The sequence below is a fragment of the Calliopsis andreniformis genome, chromosome 1 (assembly GCF_051401765.1).
Source record: "Calliopsis andreniformis isolate RMS-2024a chromosome 1, iyCalAndr_principal, whole genome shotgun sequence".
Classification (NCBI taxonomy): Eukaryota; Metazoa; Arthropoda; class Insecta; order Hymenoptera; family Andrenidae; genus Calliopsis; species Calliopsis andreniformis.
This window is the reverse complement of record NC_135062.1, coordinates 12,322,945-12,343,128: the sequence shown is the minus strand read 5'-3', so window position 1 is coordinate 12,343,128 and position 20,184 is coordinate 12,322,945. Positions and strand designations below refer to the sequence as shown.

Genomic DNA, 20,184 nt, shown 5'->3' with positions numbered 1-20,184 from the left:
CAAAATCCTCCAACTTTAACCAATTACTTAAAATTCTGTACCAAAACGACGAGAAACGAAGCACCCACCAATAAATTTAAATCCACCGCGTTCCCCATCGCCCCGACAGCCGATTCTCCTGTCGATCAATGATCCCTGACCACGCCATTAATATCGAACAGTATCCTCGTGGGATCAACAATCCAGCAATCCCTTAATCACGTTTCTTAACGCCTCCACGCCTTCGGTAATGTGTCATACTGTCCTAGGTGTATACAGATAAAAGACAATTCACTCAAGGCCCGCACTGAATCACGCGATAATGCGAAGAGCATCGAGTAGCTCCTCGAGTACCGTAACACTTATCAAAACATAGTGACCGCGCGCAAATGGTCGCGAGGAAAGGAGGAGAAAAAAAGGATGCACAGGATAGAAGCAGAGACAGTTGGGAATGTGCATAAGCGATAGACCAGAGTGTTAAGCAATATCCGATGCACGTAAGCGGTTACGTGCGGGAACCGGTTCTCTGCTGAATCGTTACACTCGAAAGGCTAGAGTTCCGAACCGAACAAGGTGAAAGTGGAGGATGATAAAAGAAAGATTCGGCCCTCGTCGTGGATCAAGGATCTCCCGTTGAGGTTCCTTCGAAGGCTCGTAAACGTGGCCCCGAGGAAGATGCCAGCGTCGCCTGATCGCAGCACCGAGAGCGATCACGACGTTCGGTGTGAGTTGGAAGCTAACCTCGTTCGTGGCTGATCGTGTTTTTGCGATCGGAGTGAACGTGACCGCCGAAGAAAATAAACACGTATCGGGCCAGCCATATGATCGTTTTCCTTACCGAAAGGATAGAAACGTCGAAAAGGGTTTACCATGGCTGTGCCTAACAAGTGGGAGAACGCATGCAGATTGTGCTCAGAGCAGAGGAACGAGATGCTGTCGATATTTGGGAACGAAGGGGTGCAGCGTAAAGTCGCGCAGAAACTGCGTGCCTGCTTGCCCGTTTTAGTGTACAAAACTGACCCACTGCCAAAGCAAATATGCCAGTTCTGCGCTGCCAGGCTGGATGATGTCTATGAGTTCAGGGAGTATTGTCTGAGCGTTTACAAGAGCATGCATCTGAAGCTGCTGGCGTATAAGGATGTGGAATCTGTGCAGATTTATTTGGATGCGATGAAGAACTCTCCCGATCCGTGTCAGGTATTTGGTTCTGTAGGGATTTCGATTCTAGCTTAGATTTATGTTATTAATAACTGTATCGCTTTCAGGCGCAATTGTGGAGAGAGAAGGCTAGAGCACCACCGCCTTTGGTACCTCTGCCAGCCTCACTGCCAGTCGAATGTCCCTCTACTCCAATAGATATTAGTCAAGAGCATCAGAACACTTGTATAGAGTCTTTACCTGAATTACCTTGTGAAGTGGAGATCAAGGAAATGAATACTGAACCGATACTGGGAACTGATGTTAGTTTATATGAACCATTAAATATAAATAATATAGATAATGAAATGTATAAGACGGATGAGATAGCTGAAGATAATAAGAGTTCCTTGAGAGAGGAGAGTAACAACTCAGGAGAAGAGATTCAGATACAGAAGGAAGAAAAGCGAACAAGTATTTTAGAGCAAGTTCTGATGGGTAGTTTGACAATGAATGATAGGAAAGATTTGAATCCACAGGCAAAATTGTCTTCTAAGTGGTGGTGTCCTCCTTGCAATAATTACTATAAGTAAGTCATTGCTAATTACACGAAGTATCCTTCTGTAGCAAGTCTGTAATTAGTCATTGTTTGTTGCAGAACAAAGGAGAGCTTAATGAAACATATGCAGTTACATTGTCCAAGGAGATACACATGTAGAAAATGTTCTCAATGTTTCGAATTAGTTGAGGATTTAGCTAAACATGAAGCAACTAACCACTTAAAAGTAAATCTAGATTTTGACAAAAGTATGAAAGATTGTGATCAATGTGAGAGACAGTTTATGAGCTGGGAAATGTTAAAGCAGCACAGACTACGCGACCATTTAGGCGAGGCAATAGAAACCGGGACCAATACATGGTGCTCGATATGCAATAGGTTGTGATACACTTTACACATAATTATTGCTTCACTTTCTCAGATTTTATCACACCTAATACCTCTTCCAGGTTTTTCCTAAGTGTAGAAGCCTATCAGAATCATATTCAATTACACGAGACGAGCGATTGTACAGTAATAGAAGCACCACAACCAATAGATCCACAACCAGTTGCAGTACTCAAAACTGCAGAACCTCCAAAGGAAGCGAAGAAGGAGCACTTTGTAGAAGCTACTAAGTCGCTCACGTGTCCCACTTGTGGAAAGGTGCGTATATACTTCGTAAAGAATTACTAAACATATTTGGGATTACATACTTCATTATATTTTTATGTTTGTAGGTCTGTACACAGCAAAGCGCGCTGTCGAATCATATGCGAACTCATGAACCTAAGAGACACAAATGTGATATATGCGGTCGATCTTTTGGACTTTTTATACGTTTAGCGGCACACAGAATGAGCGAGCATAGTCAACAGACCACTGTGTCGCCTGTCACGGCTAGTGTCGAGCAAGAAGAAGCTCTAAATGCCGAGAGAGAAGCCAGAGAAGCGAGGGAAGCTACTAGAACCCGTACAGCAAGAAGCAGAACGTATTCCAATATGATGGAAAGGAAAGATGTACCAAATCACGATGAACCACCGTCGAAGAGGAGTGCTCCTCTAAATACAAATGCATTTAAGAACGTGGCTAGATGTGGAATATGTTTGCAATGGTTTAGCGATCACACGACTATGTTAACGCATTTACAAACACATTCAGATAATTATACTTGCAAGAACTTCACCTGTCACATATGTAAAAAATCCTTTAAAGAGAAATGGCAACTGTTCAGACACGAGATGTCTCACAAACGTAACGAACCTGTGCCAATGTATGTATGCACTGTATGCAATAAATCATTCGTCGACAAGAGCGCGTACAAGGTGCATCAGAAGTCGCACATTGTTGACAAAACATATCACTGTTCGAAGTGTAACAAAATATTTTTCAAAGAGGTATCACTATTAACGCATCAATGTACAACGGAAGCTTTGTTTGGTAAAAAAGGAGTGCCCTCGAAATCTACAACTAAATCTTCGTCGTTAAGCAACAGCAAGAGGTACAAGTGCACCAAATGCAATGCATCTTTCAGTAGTTTCCAATCGAAGAATTCACATATGAGAGTGCACACAGAAAGCTCACAGACAGCGGTAAGTTTTTCACAAATAATCAATTATTCGATTTGGCTCAGTTTCTTTTTTAATTATTTAGGTTCAGAAACAAGAAACGCAAACAGAATCGGAGGATGAACCTATGCCAAAATTAAGTCCTGAAACATCAGCAGAGTATACAATACCCATCGAGCCGAAGGTGGAGATAAACGAAGAAAGTGTGCCACCTCCTGTTAAACGAACTCTTATCAGGACAACTGGAGGGTAAGATGATTTATTCTGAGGACTTGGCTGTGTGGAAAGAAGTATCAATAATGCAATAATATGTGAATATTATTATGTTTCAGGTATCGATGTGGAGTATGCCAGTCTCCATTTGTTTTACGTGAATTAGCTGTTGCACATTTGAGGTCTGCACATCCTTTGATGCCCTATCAATGCCCTTACTGTAAAAGACGATTCACGACTCAGTACACATTCACGCATCATATTAAAGCAGATCACCCCGACGAGCACGAGAATTGAAATATATGAATTACTACTATGCTAGGGAACGGTTCAATTCATTGTCATAATTTGACAAATGTACAGAAGTCGTTGAGCTGCTCTTTAGCATAACTCTGACACGTCGAACGGTTCTTGTACCATATTTGCTCCGATAAAAGAGCAATCTTCGTTTATACACACAGTGTATGATTTGATTCTTGTGAACTGACCAATGTGGTTAGCATCAGAGTTTGAGGAGATTTTGGATACGAAATATATCCAATTCACGAATCTAGGTTTTATTTAAAGATAATCTACATAATCGTGAAGCGTTCTTGACTGATTTCCCAATTCACATTTCTTCGCGCTGAATCAAGTGATTGGTTCTTACAATACTGTTTTAATATTTCCCTGAGCTTTCGAGGTAATCATGTTGATCAATTTATGAGAATCATCCTGAAAGCGACATTTCTTGGTTTCATGTTGAAGCTGTATTATTTTATAATCCAACATACTAGTTCCTGATCAAATAATTGGCCTTAACTGAAGTTTTGTAGTTCTATTTCGTAAAAAACGAAAGAAATATATATGATATATTCGTAAATAAATATACATTATGTTGAATGATATATACTTTTTAAACGAAGTTTAAGTATCATTTATTATAGGAGACTGGTATAGAATTAGTACTTATACTGAACGTGCCTGTTTAATTATTGTGTCCTAGCACCACAACAAACTTTTAGTCATATTGATTTAAATAAAGAGATCATTACATTAGGCATGGGAAATTTTGATAATAATAGTTTTATCAAGCCAGATAGAAATATTATTTGGTAGCAATGACAGACATTCCTCTCATCTAGTAAAATTCACATTGAAAGAATGCCTTTTCCATTCTTTCACTTCGTAATAACCCATTGACAAGTACTGAAACCTACAATTTAATAACGAACAATTCAATCTGTAATCTCACTGTACATTGTTATCATCGTTTTATTTTATACATAGTGTATTTACAATAAAAATCATTGTCGAAAGAGAGCTTTGTACGCTTAACAAAATAAATTTTTATTTTCAATTGAGCACGTCCCATTGCGAAATCTGAATGACCTGTTTTGTCGATACCACATAAATATAATAATTCTTCAATAAATTAAGTTACTTAAATAAATAAGAAAAAATGAATATAAATATAGGAAGTACAGAATTATATTTTTCTAGCATTTACGCTATATTCTAAACTTTTGAAACGAGCATGATCGATGATATTCTAAAATAGTGTTCAATGTCAACGCTAGATGTCCTTTCAGGTACGTTCATTAAACATGCATGTAGCATGTGCAAAATGCGTAATTAGTTGCGATTAATAGCAATAATTTCCACTTATTCCGTCATACAATTAATAAAATAGATTATTATGGAAATATAAATCCTTTAATAAAAGTCGTATTGATTCTATATATAACATTCATCAATAGCAAACAAGAAATTCGTCTGCAAGTTTCCCACGTCTGACTATAATCAGTATTCACTACTGCAGATACCCTGACTATAAATAAGTGTTACTACTAACTCGGCTCCACACACAGAAACAGAATGCATATTAATTCTATTCTCCTAACATTTCAAAAACGCAATCACGCATCTAGTCCATGATCACACATCGCAATCAGAACACTGCTCAAAACTGCGCAGAAAGTGACCAATCACTGCTATCGACAATCCTCGAAACTGTTACATAATTTTCGACATTGTTTTCAACGAAAACAACACCAATACCGTACTACAACATCATCGAGCTTCAAAAATAACATGGGATAATCCTTCTCTCATAATTAAACAAAATATCCACAAATCGAACGAGACAATTAGCAAATTAATACATATTTCTAGACTATTAAAAAATTCTTGCAATCAAAAGAATTTAGGGCATCACGTTCTGTTGACTTTCTCCTTGAAAAGAAAAGCAATAAACTAAAGAAAGGAAAATACCTGAGGCAATCGAACTAAAAAGAACAATAATAAGAAAAATTAGGATACCTTGATAAGCAGGGCCGCATTTATACTTCTAGAGACCCTAAGCACAATATCATTAAAAGATTCCAGAAACCTAGGTCTATTCCATCTAATAAAATTCGCATACATTCCCTCCAAATCGACACTTCCATAACAAAACTCAATCTTAACAAAACAAAGGCAACCCAGCATCGATACACACACATTAAAAAAGGGTACATAAAAAAAGTCAACTCAAATTTAAATTAAAAGAAACTAATATCCATAAATAATCTACTCAGAAAACCCACATCCATCGTATCAAGAAACTAAGACGACGAAAATTTCAATAAACCTCCCCCCACTGACTTATTTTCTACATCCCCCTTCATAACGATCAAAGTAACCCTCCCGTAACTGGGACACCACATTTCCCCAGAACAACCTTAAAAGCCTACTCACCAAAAAAAAAGCAAGCATAAAAGATCCCCCGAAAAAATCATTCATCCAAAAACCCTGAAACGTGGTCCCACAGAGAACGAGTCCCCAGGTTGCGCCTAATTCGCTCCACGGCGAATGCGTCCCTGTTGATAAGGGAAAATTGACTCCGGGGTTGGTGGGGCACGGTGGCTCGCGGTGGACGTTAAAGCGCATGGAAAAACCAGAGGGGGCAGATCTGCCGCATAGCCGACAGAAACTCGTCCGATCGTCGTCAGACGCGCCGCGTCCGCGATCACGTACGGTGCACCACGCGAGGAAGGCAGAAGGGGGCACGCAAGGACGTTCGTGTTCAGTCATTTCGGACGTGGGACACCGCTGAGAGAGCACACGCTGCCCGTCTAGAGCACTGCCACCGCAAACCCTCCGAGCGAAAACCTTCTTTCAGCGACCACCGTCGTTCGATCGTCGACGTGGGCCCGCGACGAACCGATCGGGCCCGCCGATTCCGTGCACCTTCCATGCAGGGAGGGTGGAGGCGACACGTCCGAAGTGACTGACTGCAACGTGTGATTGGCTGAAACACATGGTCCGGTGATCGTGATCATGATCGCAAATCGTCTCGCGCCGATCGTCACCCTCGTCCTCGTGGTCCTGCTGGCGTCCATCCATCACGGTGAGTGGGAGACTTCAGATTCTAGCTGGCTTCATTTTCGAGCGTATGTTATGGTAGATCGCGATTCTGGTATTGGGATATGCGGAATTTTGTATTCGGTGGGATCTATGATCAGTGTGGGTGATATAAAATGGAAAGTTGCAGGGGGGAAAATCGTGTCCTACTTCGGTGACCTAGTTACCGATCGGTGGTCTGAATTATCGATCGATTTGTATGGGAATCATTGTTCCTTAGCTCCCATCGCGATTTTATAGATGGGGAGCTGTAATGGGTGTAGAGTAGGCTTTTTGCTATTGGTCGTCGAGTAGCATGACGTAATGAGATTAACTGATGATTCGAGAATGTAGTAATTTTGATTACGTTTTGCGAGCGTGGTTTGTTCTTAAGTTCCTCTTGAGGTGGACTGAGTTGAAAATCAGATTTTTTGGTATTCTTCTGATCAGAATGGAATAACGTTCTCCAAAAAGGATCGAACGATTGACTTTTCGAAAGAGCCGCGCACCACCGCGGCGCAATGCGGTACCGACTGTAAAACCACTATATTCATACTTCTATATAGAAATCACTTGTGTATGGATTTCGTAACGCGTGTAATCGTTCAAAATGAATCATTGAAACGTGAGTTGTTAAGAGAAACGAGCATTGTGTCTAACCAAACGGAAGTCATTTATAGGGAGGAAAAAAGGCACTGAAACGGGACGAGATATTGATTTGGGATTACATAAAGGGTGCAATAGAGCTTTGTTCGCTTGCAGGCGCTGGTCCCAGCTGTAACTTCGTTTTTCCTTCCTTCCTTCCCGCCTTCTTTCTTGAATCTTTGAAACTTCATTGTTCCTGACCAAGGTATCTTTTTTATTTGAATATTGTCAGTCTCCTGTCTCGAGTTGGGAATTATCGCGAATGGGAGCAATTAGAGGTTCGAAAGCAAGTCGGCGCGATGTCCCATGAGAGGATTACAGCGTTCCAAATGCTCTCGTCAGGGAAATCGTACAATGGTCGCACTTGTGGTACTTCCCCGGCGCTTGCCCGGAACTCAGTGTACTCAATTTCTAAATTGAATCTCATTATAAAAGTAAATCGTTCGAATAGGAAACAGGTCGACGGAAGCTGGAGGCCGTGGTCCCATTTCGCCCATCGAAAGAAAACGCTGGAGTCGCGAATCGGCTATAGAGGGCGCTAAAATCGTGGTCTTAACGATCAAAAGAGGCACTTTGAGTTTTATGAACAAATTGATCGGCACCTTACGACGTAGGAATTGAAACATTCGTGTCTGGGACATGAGCCACGTTGAGCTTATATTGAGAAAATGGAATAAAAGGTTTTTGATAAATTCTGAAATCAGGTAAAAATTTATTAAGTATCTATGATGCATTTTTATACAGTTTTCATGTGCGGTCAGATTCTTATCCGTCATATTGGATTGCGTCTTAGAACGTTGTTGACTCAAAATAACTAACCAATAAATATTTTAATTTGAGCAAAGTATCACTAACTTTCTTTGTGTCTTAACAATTTTTCTTAGGTGGTTTGCGATCGTCTTGAGGTTAGTTTCTATGTAGGTATCTCGATTTTTGGTAAAAAGTGGCTCATATCGCCGACACTTCAATTTTATTCGAGGAAAACTGAGAAAAGGTATTTGAGTTATTGTATAATTGACTCACCCCATGCTCTAAAAAACTAATTTTCTTTTCAGTAGATTGGTGCAGTAGACGGTTCGAAAAATTACGTAACAATGTTGACTCGAGGGAAGTGGGAGGAAAAGAAACCTTTCAGTTTAGAAAACGCGTTAGTAAGCCAATAACACTGAGAAAGGAAGAAAGAATACGGAAACAGGGAAAATAGGTCGGATCTCGCGTCGAAAACGCGAAAGTTCGGAAATGACGTAAGCGATGCGTGCAGTCGCTTCAATCGTTAGAGGATGACCTTAGAGAAACACAATTCCGCGAGTAGACCAACTTGCTAGTCGGGGTGGTGTTAGAGAGGGAGGCGTTCGCAAGAGGGAGGGCAAGGAAGAAAGGAAACTGTTTAAATAACAAAAACACAGATGATTTATTTTCGAATATTATTTTATTGTCGTTGAATTTGTTAAAATGTTAGAATTTTGGTTCATAGAACCTGGCCCCCGCGAGGGTTATCGAGCGACCCACTTTCTCCCCTCCCACCCGCTGCATTCTCTCGTACTCTCTCCTCCAAATTCTATTCTCCCTGCACCGCGTGGTACCGTGACCAAGGGGATGTTCCTCGCGTTAACCTTGCCTTATCGACGAGTTTCTCATAAAATCTGCGTTGTCGCGTCTGCAATTCCAGCGCCTTTCTTCCTTTATCAGCTTTAACGATCAGCTACAAGTCAACTGCAACTTGATGATGAAATTCAAAGTTGCCTCAATGCAACACTCTGATAAAAAATTACTTTAGAAGACTCTTGACCTTTCAAGGACAGTGCAGTTTCACTTGCAGAGACCCTATTCACAAATACAAATGAAAATGATATAAATTACAGTTAGGAAACTTATCTTTTTCCACTATTAAAAAAAAATTATAGCCTAGTACCTATATTAAAAAAGAGAACAGTGCCAATTCTCGAAAGGCTAAATCATCTCTGAAAGCTGCAGCAGTGCCTTCAATTATTCATCAAGAAGGGTCGCAGCTGCATAATTATCGTCTCCAGATACTTTTCGAGGGGCAAGATCACCCAGATATGGTCTTATAATTATTTCCAGCAACAGAACGAAGCCTCGACCACGAAACACAAGCAATCAGGAAGTGATTCGGAACGTCGAACGAATGAAAGATAAGAGTAAAAGGGGCGGTCCCCGCGGGTATTCTCCCTTATCGTATTCGTGTCAATGAGGAGGAACGAGGGCCGATCCCTTCAGCTCCCGTCGATTACATAAGGATCCGCAATGTCACGCAGCGCTTGTTGGTTCCTCACGCGACTCGCCCCTACCGTCTCCACCCCCAGCCCGACCTGCCCTATTTACCCCGCTGATCGAACGTCTCGCGCGGTTTCAAATGTCATCAAAGTGTCTTCCGCGTGTGCTCTTGATCAATGTTTTCCCGTCTGCAAGCCAGTACAAAGATCAAAGACATCCCGTCACGGCGGCTTTGTCGACGAGGCTGCTCGACTTATCCGCCTTAATCGGGGGATCGTCTTCCCTCGAAACATAATCGCGCCCATTATAGTAATACCATACCTCGGTGATCAGCAATCATTCAAGATTAAATCGAACAGTCTTGTACCCTTTATTCTTCAGTAGTGTAAAGTGCCTCCTAGCTATAGACTCCCTGACGAGTTTACAGTCAGAGACATAGTTCCTAGGGTGATTAGCAATCAGTCAAGATTAGATCGAATATTTTTTGTTACTCTATTCTTCGATAGTGCACAGTGGTTCCTCGCTATAATCAAGAATTTATAGTCAAGGACATGTGTAGTTCTGAGATCGATTTTACTAGCAGCTGATTACAGTCTTCCTAAAGATGTGAGTGATATGCACAAGCAAAACTCATTCTCTCTGAATAATTTAAAGGTACAGTGAATACAGAAACGAGAGAATATTGTACTCTTTTATCAGTGTCTGTGTATCGTTTATCACATAAGGGTGAACAGTGTTTCGCAGTTAAATTTTTCTCGAAGATTCGAAATGACGAGGCAGAAGTTGTGTGAATGGGTGGCGGTGCGGAAGCTCCGCGGGCGGCCCTGCAGAATTTGCCCAAGGTCAGGGTGGCCGAGCTGTCTATATTTTCGCGCGCGCTCAGGGGTGAATTCAGCGAATCGAAGAGAAGCCAGCGAGAGAACGCTAGCTGCGTCGATACAATATGCTGAACTGTGCAGCGGTTGAAACAGGACGCCGCAGTAGGTTTCTTTTTTCAACAAACTCTGCTGCATTTAATTTCTCAATACTCCAGGAAAAATGAATAAAATGAACTTCATTTTACAGCATTTGTGCACTCGAAGTTTGTCTTTTAACTTGGTCAACTGCATCGGTTTACATTGAAGTAATTTACGTGCAAGTGAATCTAGATCTAGGCGAGTTTTTACAAGAATATTTCAGACTATCGCGTGTCTGACTATGCACGGCCCTATTCCCCTCAGACCGTATCAGTAGGTCATCGCGCGCATTGGTCGGGGTCTTCCTGCTCGATATCAGCTGGCGCTCGAACCAGACTCGTTGGGAGGGTGAATGGGGGTGCGTTGTGACGTCACAACGCGGCAGGGACGTAGCCAATCACCTGCACTTCGGTAGAGCGAGCGTGAAACGAACCCCCCGAACTTCAAATGGCACGAGGAGAATCGACCTTTCAGGAAAATCAAATCTCTATGCTCTGTTTGACGAAAGGGACTTTTTGTAACTCATCATGAGTCCCTCGAAGAGTTATCTTTTTCGTAACTTCAACTGCAACCGATTTCCACCAGATTGTCGATAGTCCTGCACGCTTAGGCACTCTGGAATCAACTGCAGGAAATTGTACACGTGTTTAATGCATGTACTCGGCACAGGGTGGACATTAGTGGCCCAGTTTTGAGTAAGCTGCAGCACGCAAAGGAGAAACAAGAAACCGCGACTCGTAGGATTTAGTGGTTCTAAGTCCTGACCTACCTTTCAATCGATAGAATAGCCTATTTCGTGATAGCGCGTCATAAATAAAATTCCACTTGCTTTCCTGGCGCCTTCCTTTAAGCTGCGTTTACTCGGTTGAATAATGTGCTGACAGAATTGAACTTGTTTCCAGGTGAAGCGATAATATGCTACCAATGCAACAGCGAATACGATCCAAGGTGCGGCGATCCGTTCGATCCGTACACTCTTGGAACCGTGAACTGCAGTTTTCAACCGCGGCTGGAGCACCTGAGTCACCTGGAGCCAACTATTTGTCGAAAAATCACCCAAAAAGGTACCCCTTGAGAAAGTGTCTCCTGCTCGTATGAATAGTATTGAAAAACAGAAACTGTTGAATCGCAATGCACGCTGATTACGTAACGAATATTCGAAAGATCGCGCCGAATTCCGATTGCTCTATATTGATACTCGTTATCGGATGGAGGTAAACAGTCGCCTGCATTGCGGCGTCCTCGTACCCTAAAACCTCTAACCACTGGTATTGACATAGAAAAGAGCACATACGTGTAGCATCCCCTTTAGACTACCAGGTCACACGTGATTTTCTAGAAACAGAGCTTATACCTTGCAATTTCCATTGACTGTCTCTTAACATTGGAGGTCAAGTTTGGCATCAATTTTAATCGTTTCATTGCTCTGAAAAAGTGCATTGGTAGTTTATGTTTCAAACATAAGGACAAATTACTTAAAACACGACAGCTTTTTAATAATTAAAATAAACCTACTTTCTTAAATTTTATAAGAATAAAATTTCTGCGCAACATGAGCCTTTTATCTTCTAGAACGTCGTGCTTCAAAGACTTAACTTCTTTCCCACCTGTTGTCGACATATTCCTATTTTAATTCTGTACCTCAAAGCCAGACTAACCCAAGTTCATTTTTTTCAAAATTAAGTCTTTCAGAGGATCTTAGTGCTTTCTTTTTACCTTATCAGAATAATAGGAATTTATAGAGATAATAGATCTAGATCTATAAGTAAAAACAATTTAATAGTATAAACTTCTTCAAAAACTATGTTAAAAAATGGGTAATCCCATTTGTTTTTCGACTTTTCTGAAAAATGACAAAAATGGACTTGGGTTAATCTAGCGCTGAGGTACAGAATTAATACCTTGCACGGTTGCAACGATGCATAATCGATTATTAATTTTCAGTGTACGGCAAGATCAGAGTCGTCAGAGGCTGCGGTTACCTCACGGACGAGAGGGACAACAGCGAGTGTTTATCGAGATCAGGTACCCACGACGTTCAGGCGATCTACTGTTCATGTACCGGTGATCTCTGCAACTCGGCCGAAAGCCGTACGCCGTCCTTCCTACTGCCACTGACGTCCATCCTCGCGGTCGTCCTGGCAGTGCCGAGTCTGCTCCTTTCGTACTCGTTCGCAATACCCGTCTCAACCTCGCCGTACTTCTCCATAGCCTAAAAGAGCCAGCGGATGAAACACTCGACTAAGCCTCCACCGAATCAACGATTCAATAGAAGAAACCGTTCGATCCCGGCCCAACTCGTTCTCGTCTGATTTCCAATCGCGTTCGCAGCGTGGACACTTACAATCGTTTCAGTATTAACCTAGGACTCTGCCTCTGACGTCGAACTCGCGTCGAACGTACCCGAATTTTCCCTGTGCATGAATTCACCTCGAGGAGACAAAAGCTAAACAATATTCGTTCGTTCTTTATCGTCGCTGCGGGACTGGGCAATCGGGATCGTCAACGAGTTGGCAAACGATTACGGCTGCTATCGTCGCTCTTATTTTTTTGAAACGAAACGCTCGAGAGAGGAACGAAGAAAGGGAGCACAATATATTTAAAAAAATCCGGGATTCGAACGATTCGCGAAGAAGGATAGTCAAGTAACGAGGGAAAAATGAAAATGAATAGTAGTTGTAACGGTGATACAAACTGCCAGATACGCGAGAGCGTACTTCAGTAGTACACATCCTTGAGGAAACTTCAAAAGAGAGATATTAACAGGAGAAAATAATTCAGACACACACACACACGAACACGGCCTCCGCGTGAAACCACCCAGCGTCTCTCGCATAAGCGTAGAAAGTAAATTAATCAGAGATATCTACGACAGACTAAACCTCAAGAATACATATAATATATAAACAAAATAAATTAAATATATATAAAGTAGCGGCATCGCGATACGTTCGCACGTTTGTACGCTACTGCTGAGACAGAAGAGAACAGATATATATATTATATATATATACATACAGAATATATATATTTTATTGGAAGGAAGCAGAAATGGAATTGCACGCAAGAAGGATATTACAGCTTATTTTTAGAGAAGTAACGTCGGATCGCACTCGTGAGTGAGCGGTATCGCCGATGCAATTCTCCATTCTGTATAGCACAGAGACGTCTCGAAAAACTCTTAAACACATTCAGTAAAATCCTGAAAATGTTCGAAAGACGTCTTTGAGACGTCCAAATTGTGTCGTAAGACGCTGAGGCATAAAATGGACATAAAATAGACGTCTTCAAGATATCGTGTGCTATCTGGGATAAGAAGTGCATTTAGAGATGGATGATGGCAACACATATCGTCGATGCGTAATATATTTTGCATTTCGTTGACGAGAAAGAGACGAGAGAAATTTAAGAAAAAATGTCGATGCCGCCATTACGATTGCGACCCGTGTTCCGCTGATTTTTGCAATAAAACGCTGTACGTAAACGATAGAAGATAGCGGAGGCTAAAGAGAAACAGACGTGTGCATGTGTGTGAGTATGCGTGTGACCGCGTGCAAATGAGGCTGCGTATGCGTGTGCGTGTACGGGTGTATGCTCGTTGAAATTCGAGAGAAAAAACGAGAGAGAGCGAAAGAACGCTAAAAATTACTACTAACAGATAGTTCGATTTAAAGAGAAGCGAAGTGTTGCTACTTCTTCGACCGTAGCCGAACCATAAAAGAAGAAAAAGTACGAAAAAAAAGTCGTAACGAAACCGTAAAGAAGATGTAGAATCGTCGATGGTGAAAAAACAAACCGTAGAGGGTAACGTAGAACGCTTACTGACAAATGAAAAAAAAAAAATAAAAACAAAACAAGACAAACGAACACATGTCTCACCGCAGTACCTAAAAAATTAATCGCCGCTGCCGCTGTTGTCACCGTGTCGTGTCGCCATCATCGTTACACACTAATTATTACGGTTACTATTAATAACTATCCACTGTTACTGTCAGTACTACGACTATTACCGCTACTACTTACTAATGTTACTAAAGTAATCATTGTTACCGTTATTATTATTATTAGTGTTATTATTATTACTATCGTTCTTATTCTTCGTATTATGATTGATTGAAATGGTGGAAGAACAACGGACGATAGCAGATAGCATGGACGACGGAGCGACGGCAAAGTCTTGACATCTCCACGATTATTGGGACATGTGATCGAAAGAGACGAGGAGGTCATTGACACAATAACAAAAGAAATGGGCGTTTTTGATTACGGCTTGAAATTTCGGTTCACCTTTAGGCTGCGGATCTGCGTAACGAACGAGCACGGAGCTTGAGATCCTTTTAAAGGAATCATTGACTCGCATTCTTTTGATACACGTCCAGTCGAAGGTTGCACGCGTCGCAGCTTGCTTCGAAGAGAGAATCCACGAAAAATTACGGGAAACGTAATCCTATCATCTTGTATTTCGCTTCTTTCACCCACGCATCATGACGAGAAAAATGCACGTCTACATTCGAATCAAAAGCCTGGAGTAACTTGCAAAGTAGGAAGAAGAAAAAGGGGACAATATGCAAGGAGGAGGGCCTAATAAAAGAGAAACAAAATATTGTTAAATTGAAGATATACATTTCGTTACGTTCCGCTCAAGTAGTCTAATGATAGATGGTAAGGATGTATAGATTAATACCTCCCAAACATGCATAGGATCTCTTAGGGTAAAATTTCTTATTTTTGCTTAAAGATCGAGGTAAACGTGACACTGAAACTGTCATTAACATAGTTGTTTGTCTCTAAGGTTTAAGTCGAATCGAGAAGCTAGAGATACGTCTTGCGTAGATGCAGAGGCAGTAGAGGCACAACTTCTGATCAGAGAGCTACTAATGTATTATACTCACTGTAACATCAAGATAGATGTTGGAAATGTTTCACCACATATCTGTGATGCGTGCGCGAGGGTGAACCATAGAAGGCAGGGATTCTGCATAGTGTCGTTGGCATCAGAAAAAGAATCTTCGAACAGGTAACTTCTCTTATCTGTATTACAGTAATTTACGTGCGTTGTTTGAAATTGAAACTTTTGTCGTTATACTCCTGGACAAATTGTATGGCGTGACGTTGGAGAAATAAAAATAAACGATAACGACACTTCTCGGCGTTCTATTTCCTTTTAGCGTCTCCGTAGAGCGGAACTTAACGAAACTGTTACTCCGGGTCAGAGACAGGGTTCCGCCACAAATCAGCGTAACTCACTAGGCATACATATCGTCCACCCACGCATCACCTGACACAACTACAATAAAACGAAATTATTGGCGACACTGCCTCTTATTCAAGCATATCGAGTGAGAGAGAGGGAGAGAAAGAGAAAGAAAAAATGACAAACGGGACTTAAATTGCATTCGTATCGTACCATCAGGTTTAACGCATCCCTCTTTTTCTGTTTTCTTATTTTTTTCCGTCGTACTTATGCGTTCAATTAGCAGAATACGCCAAGTACCCTCTGAAAGGTATCAAGAGAATGTTTACGTCAGATTTATTCGATTTTATTGTAACGTTTATTGTCGTATCATAATTAATATTGCATTGTACGCATCGATCACCTATGTACAGAGATTATTCTGCCAATAAAGTGTTGAATGGTTAGCAAAAAGACGAAACGAAAGGAAAAGACGTTGATGAATCGTTGTCAGGAATGATTGCTTGAATACATTATTTTCATTTCAGTATTTTCTCATGGAATATATTGTATACCAATGTTTCAATGATTCATATGACTTAGTGATAATTTCAGTGAAGTAACAGAGATAATATTTTATCGCGCGGTACACATTTCCGTCGTTTTATTAAAATACTTCCTGGTTTGTTAATTTCCTTTTGTTTTATCGAAACAATAAATTATATACAATTTCGTTCAAATAGTCACTCGGTGATCTTGAAACTCTTGCCTTTACTATATCGCATCAAAATAGTATAGTAAGTCTAGTTCTTAGATAGTTATACATATTAGCTCTGTCTTGTTGTATAACTAGGCAAAGGTAATGGAAAAAAATAATGATGCGCTAAGTACTACGTAGAACACGTTATATTTTTTTTTATCAAAATGTTAATCTGAGGATAGTACGTTTATTGTAAAAAGTCTTACTTGCTAAACTAAATAAGTTTTTATGTAACAATCTCTACATAATAAGTGAAACATAAAATTTCTCGTTCAAAGGACAATAGCACCACAGAGAATAGATTAATTGCGAAATCGAAGGAACGTGTGTTTATCGTGTAAAAAATAGTTCTGAAAATGGAAATTCCATACAAAAAGTATTACAATTTGATGATTAAAAAAAATATTCGCACTCAATTATACAGTCGATTTTTGTCTGAATTGATAGTCACAAGGCACGAAATTCGACGTCTTCCTGGCTGGTCGGAAGACGCAGAAATATTTGATTAGCGTGACTATCTACTTATACAAATCACATTTCTTTCTTTAGTTACCACAGTGTAAAGTTATCGGTTGGAGGATTAGTATATCGCGTTATTTAAATATATAAATGCATAATGACAGTGAAAGCAGATTAATACTGTAAGTGACTCATGACACTTATTTTTTCTTTTCTCAAAATCTGCTTTCTGTTTAGAAGAAATTCATAACTAACTTTATTTTCCCTTGTGGACTTTTCTTTTAATATTCAGTATGAAATTATTATTTTCTTACCACAAGTTATTAGCTCTTTTTTCTTTTAGAAAAATTGTATAGTATTCTATGGATAATGTAAGATTAAGAAACTAAATTATTTAGGAAATTCTAGTAAAGAAAAGCAAAATCTGCCACTAATGTTACAACTCTGTTTAGTCGACTAGAAAATATTAAGTTTGTAAAAATTTTAATCAGAAATTGGTATCCTCACAAATATAAACATTACGTGAACATGTAACAAAATTTACATCGAGAGTATTTTGTTACCTAAATATTTTCTTCAATCAAGATGCATTAGTTGCAGGGTTTACTCACAATCAAGTGTTATGAAATGGAATAGTCGAATTGCCATGTAAAATAAGCGTATGATCGTTAGGGCTTAACATCTTTGAATGGAAAGAGTGCTAAGTATCTGAAAATATGACTATATCAGCTGACTTTTCCTCTTCTGTGGACACAAATGGTGTTACTACTTGCATGTTAACTGATATATACAAAGGATAAGTAAGTTCTTTGTCCAAAGACATCACTTGTTTCTGGAATAAAAAAATAGATATTTTCAATTGCATTATATCTTGGAACTGTGAAAGATTCGTTTAAATTACTTACTTCTTCATTCTTGTGAAGTGATAACCTAAGCATACCAGAACTCTGAATGTGTTTTACTTGGCGTTGTTCGTCCAGTGAAATTAGACTCACTCTGCAAAAATACATATTCGTCAAATTTTTAACCATATTTTCGAGTGTTCAAGAAAGCATATACGTACTTCAGGATTATGTTATGTTTGCTGTGATTGGCTTTAATGTGGTCTGTATCTAGTCTATGATTTCTCTTGATTCTTAAAGTGGTACTATCCAAGCACACCACTAAATCTAATCCAAAGTGAAATGCTGTCCATCTCCAAATATGCTCACCAGCTTTCTCGATACACCTACCACAACGGAAACACTCGCGGGCAAACTCTTCCTCACTCATTTGTTTTGGTCTGTAATGTTGAAAGAAAAAGTATCGTGCATTAGAATTATATGTGTGACAATTTCCTTTTTAAATTACCACACTATTACAAAGAAGGAAAATATATGTACCTAAAATGGATCGATAAACACGGGAGTAGATTTCTCAGTTTAAAAATTCTGGTCGGAAAGCTGGACGTAAAAAGGAAGGGGGGAAAAAAGAAGACACAGACGAGACTCTTTACTATTTTCATCAACCTAAACATAGACCAAGGATACATTTAGAAGATATAACATTTCCTCAACTTACCCCCGATCTTTGTTTGCATCTATTCTTAATAAATGCAGCCACTGTTCCTTATATGCATCATGCAACCATTCATGAGGTATCAAATTATCACTGTACAAAATTTTCACATCTTGATCATGTAGTAAAAGGTATTTCATTCTTAATGCTCTGAAAGGTGCTGCAAATTCTTTACCCTCTTCTGTTGTAAGGAAGGGTTCTGTCCATTTGTGATTTCTAAAATATTCATCAATTTGAAGGGTTTCTTCTTTATTGTGCACATGCACAAACAACCTGGAATAGAATTTGTTTTAAGGGGGGAATATTTAGACACAATATACTATTATATTTTTTTACTCACCATACCCGCAACATCATGTATATGCAGAATTCTGTTTGCATAGCAATTAAATCAGGACTAGCAATTAATTCAGCCATTAAATCAGGTGTAATTTCTTTTAAAAATGTTGGGTGTAACCAGCCATGTCCTAGAAGATTAACTTCTAACCATCTTTTAGCTGCAGCTTTCACTACCGGTACTCCGTAAGATACAGCAGCATTGTAGTAAGGAACAACTGTTTTTATATTAGTAGTCTCTACCATAATGTCTGTGCACTGATCAATTAGCCCTTGCAATTGGAATAAAGTAGAGGTAGCTAAAATTGATATAACATCCTTTGGTTCCAAACTAACTTCATCCTGGTAAAAGGAACCAAACACTGTCAAAAGTGCTGAAAATACAACAAATTAAAACAGGAAATTCACTTTGATTAATAATCATATCAACAAACTTTTTTTACTAAATAGTATTTACAGTCTAATGTGATGTTAGGATCAGCAATTTCTACACTGATAACAGTCTCATTTGCTTCCCTCCAAGATCCAGAAAACATACTTGCAAAATACGGGCTCTGAAAAACAGGAAAATCAGCATACAAGTTCAATACAAAAAGAGACAACTAAGTGCATAGAATGTCAAGAGCTTCACCTGACTGATATAAACTTTATGTAATCTCCATGCTTTCCCTAACATGAGCACCGTTATGTCACTGCCTTTTTCTTCTTGGAACAAGGTTTTGTATATGTATTGTGCAGTAGTGAGCAATTTTCTCCTAAAACAAGAATTAAAGATACAGCATCAACCAGACAGTATGCAACATAAATTTTTCTACTGAGAATGCACATTGTCTATCAGCTGTTGCAACAGCTATTTATTTCGATGATGTAAACATTGGTTAGCCTCGTGGGCACGATTTACTCATCATAATTATCAATGATCAATTCGAGTACTAATTTACGCTCGTACTTTTTCGGCGTCTGAAGCGTGCGATCGATGTACTCCGATTCAGAGTCAAAATCATCTTCCTCGATGCACTTTCGCTTACGACCACGGTACACGGAATGCACCGCATTGTTTGACATCGATGCAATTCTGCTCGCGTAGCTTCCCATTTTGTCGCGTTTTAATAGCTGGGCGAAATTTCACGTTCGAACACCGACGAATCCACAAAAATCCTCGACATTGTCTCTCAAAATTACAGAGAACTGTGGCCCTCGCCACACTGTTCGATATACACAGAGGAAAGTCTGTATATATGTGTCTATCATAAAAACCATGTAGA

At 39.8% G+C, this 20,184-nt stretch overlaps 3 protein-coding genes across 3 annotated transcripts; 2 read left to right on the top strand and 1 right to left on the bottom strand.

Moving 5' to 3' along the window:
- Positions 1–81: 81 nt before the first annotated feature.
- Positions 82–5,395, top strand: LOC143180984 (uncharacterized). The gene is made up of 7 exons (XM_076381095.1): positions 82–1,176; positions 1,245–1,705; positions 1,775–2,053; positions 2,125–2,320; positions 2,395–3,246; positions 3,308–3,471; positions 3,555–5,395. Exons 1-7 carry the CDS (start codon positions 850–852, stop codon positions 3,730–3,732), a joined length of 2,457 nt encoding a protein of 818 aa, XP_076237210.1. The 5' UTR covers positions 82–849; the 3' UTR covers positions 3,733–5,395.
- A 1,194-nt stretch (positions 5,396–6,589) lies between these two features.
- On the top strand, positions 6,590–13,202 carry LOC143182507 (UPAR/Ly6 domain-containing protein crok). The gene is made up of 3 exons (XM_076383567.1): positions 6,590–6,805; positions 11,537–11,698; positions 12,579–13,202. The coding sequence occupies exons 1-3, from the start codon at positions 6,736–6,738 to the stop codon at positions 12,848–12,850; spliced, it is 504 nt and encodes a 167-aa protein (XP_076239682.1). The 5' UTR covers positions 6,590–6,735; the 3' UTR covers positions 12,851–13,202.
- Positions 13,203–16,450: 3,248 nt separating this feature from the next.
- Gcl (germ cell-less) lies at positions 16,451–20,184 on the bottom strand. The gene is made up of 8 exons (XM_076383453.1): positions 19,869–20,184; positions 19,551–19,674; positions 19,377–19,473; positions 18,924–19,293; positions 18,587–18,856; positions 18,090–18,308; positions 17,932–18,022; positions 16,451–17,858 (listed from the first exon to the last, which is right to left on the bottom strand). The coding sequence occupies exons 1-8, from the start codon at positions 20,012–20,014 to the stop codon at positions 17,727–17,729; spliced, it is 1,449 nt and encodes a 482-aa protein (XP_076239568.1). The 5' UTR covers positions 20,015–20,184; the 3' UTR covers positions 16,451–17,726.

What these genes read in the sequence shown, in the direction of transcription:
- Gcl (XM_076383453.1), bottom strand. Translation starts at nt 20,014, where the DNA reads ATGGGAAGCTACGCGAGCAGAATTGCATCGATGTCAAACAATGCGGTG. An exon ending in AAACATAACATAATCCTGAA is followed by an intron (nt 18,023 to 18,089) that starts GTACGTATATGC and finishes GTATTTTTGCAG; the next exon opens with AGTGAGTCTAATTTCACTGG. An exon ending in CACTTCACAAGAATGAAGAA is followed by an intron (nt 17,859 to 17,931) that starts GTAAGTAATTTA and finishes TTTTTATTCCAG; the next exon opens with AAACAAGTGATGTCTTTGGA.
- LOC143182507 (XM_076383567.1), top strand. Translation starts at nt 6,736, where the DNA reads ATGATCGCAAATCGTCTCGCGCCGATCGTCACCCTCGTCCTCGTGGTC. An exon ending in GCTGGCGTCCATCCATCACG is followed by an intron (nt 6,806 to 11,536) that starts GTGAGTGGGAGA and finishes ACTTGTTTCCAG; the next exon opens with GTGAAGCGATAATATGCTAC. An exon ending in TCGAAAAATCACCCAAAAAG is followed by an intron (nt 11,699 to 12,578) that starts GTACCCCTTGAG and finishes ATTAATTTTCAG; the next exon opens with TGTACGGCAAGATCAGAGTC.
- LOC143180984 (XM_076381095.1), top strand. Translation starts at nt 850, where the DNA reads ATGGCTGTGCCTAACAAGTGGGAGAACGCATGCAGATTGTGCTCAGAG. An exon ending in CCTTGCAATAATTACTATAA is followed by an intron (nt 1,706 to 1,774) that starts GTAAGTCATTGC and finishes TGTTTGTTGCAG; the next exon opens with AACAAAGGAGAGCTTAATGA. An exon ending in TGGTGCTCGATATGCAATAG is followed by an intron (nt 2,054 to 2,124) that starts GTTGTGATACAC and finishes TACCTCTTCCAG; the next exon opens with GTTTTTCCTAAGTGTAGAAG.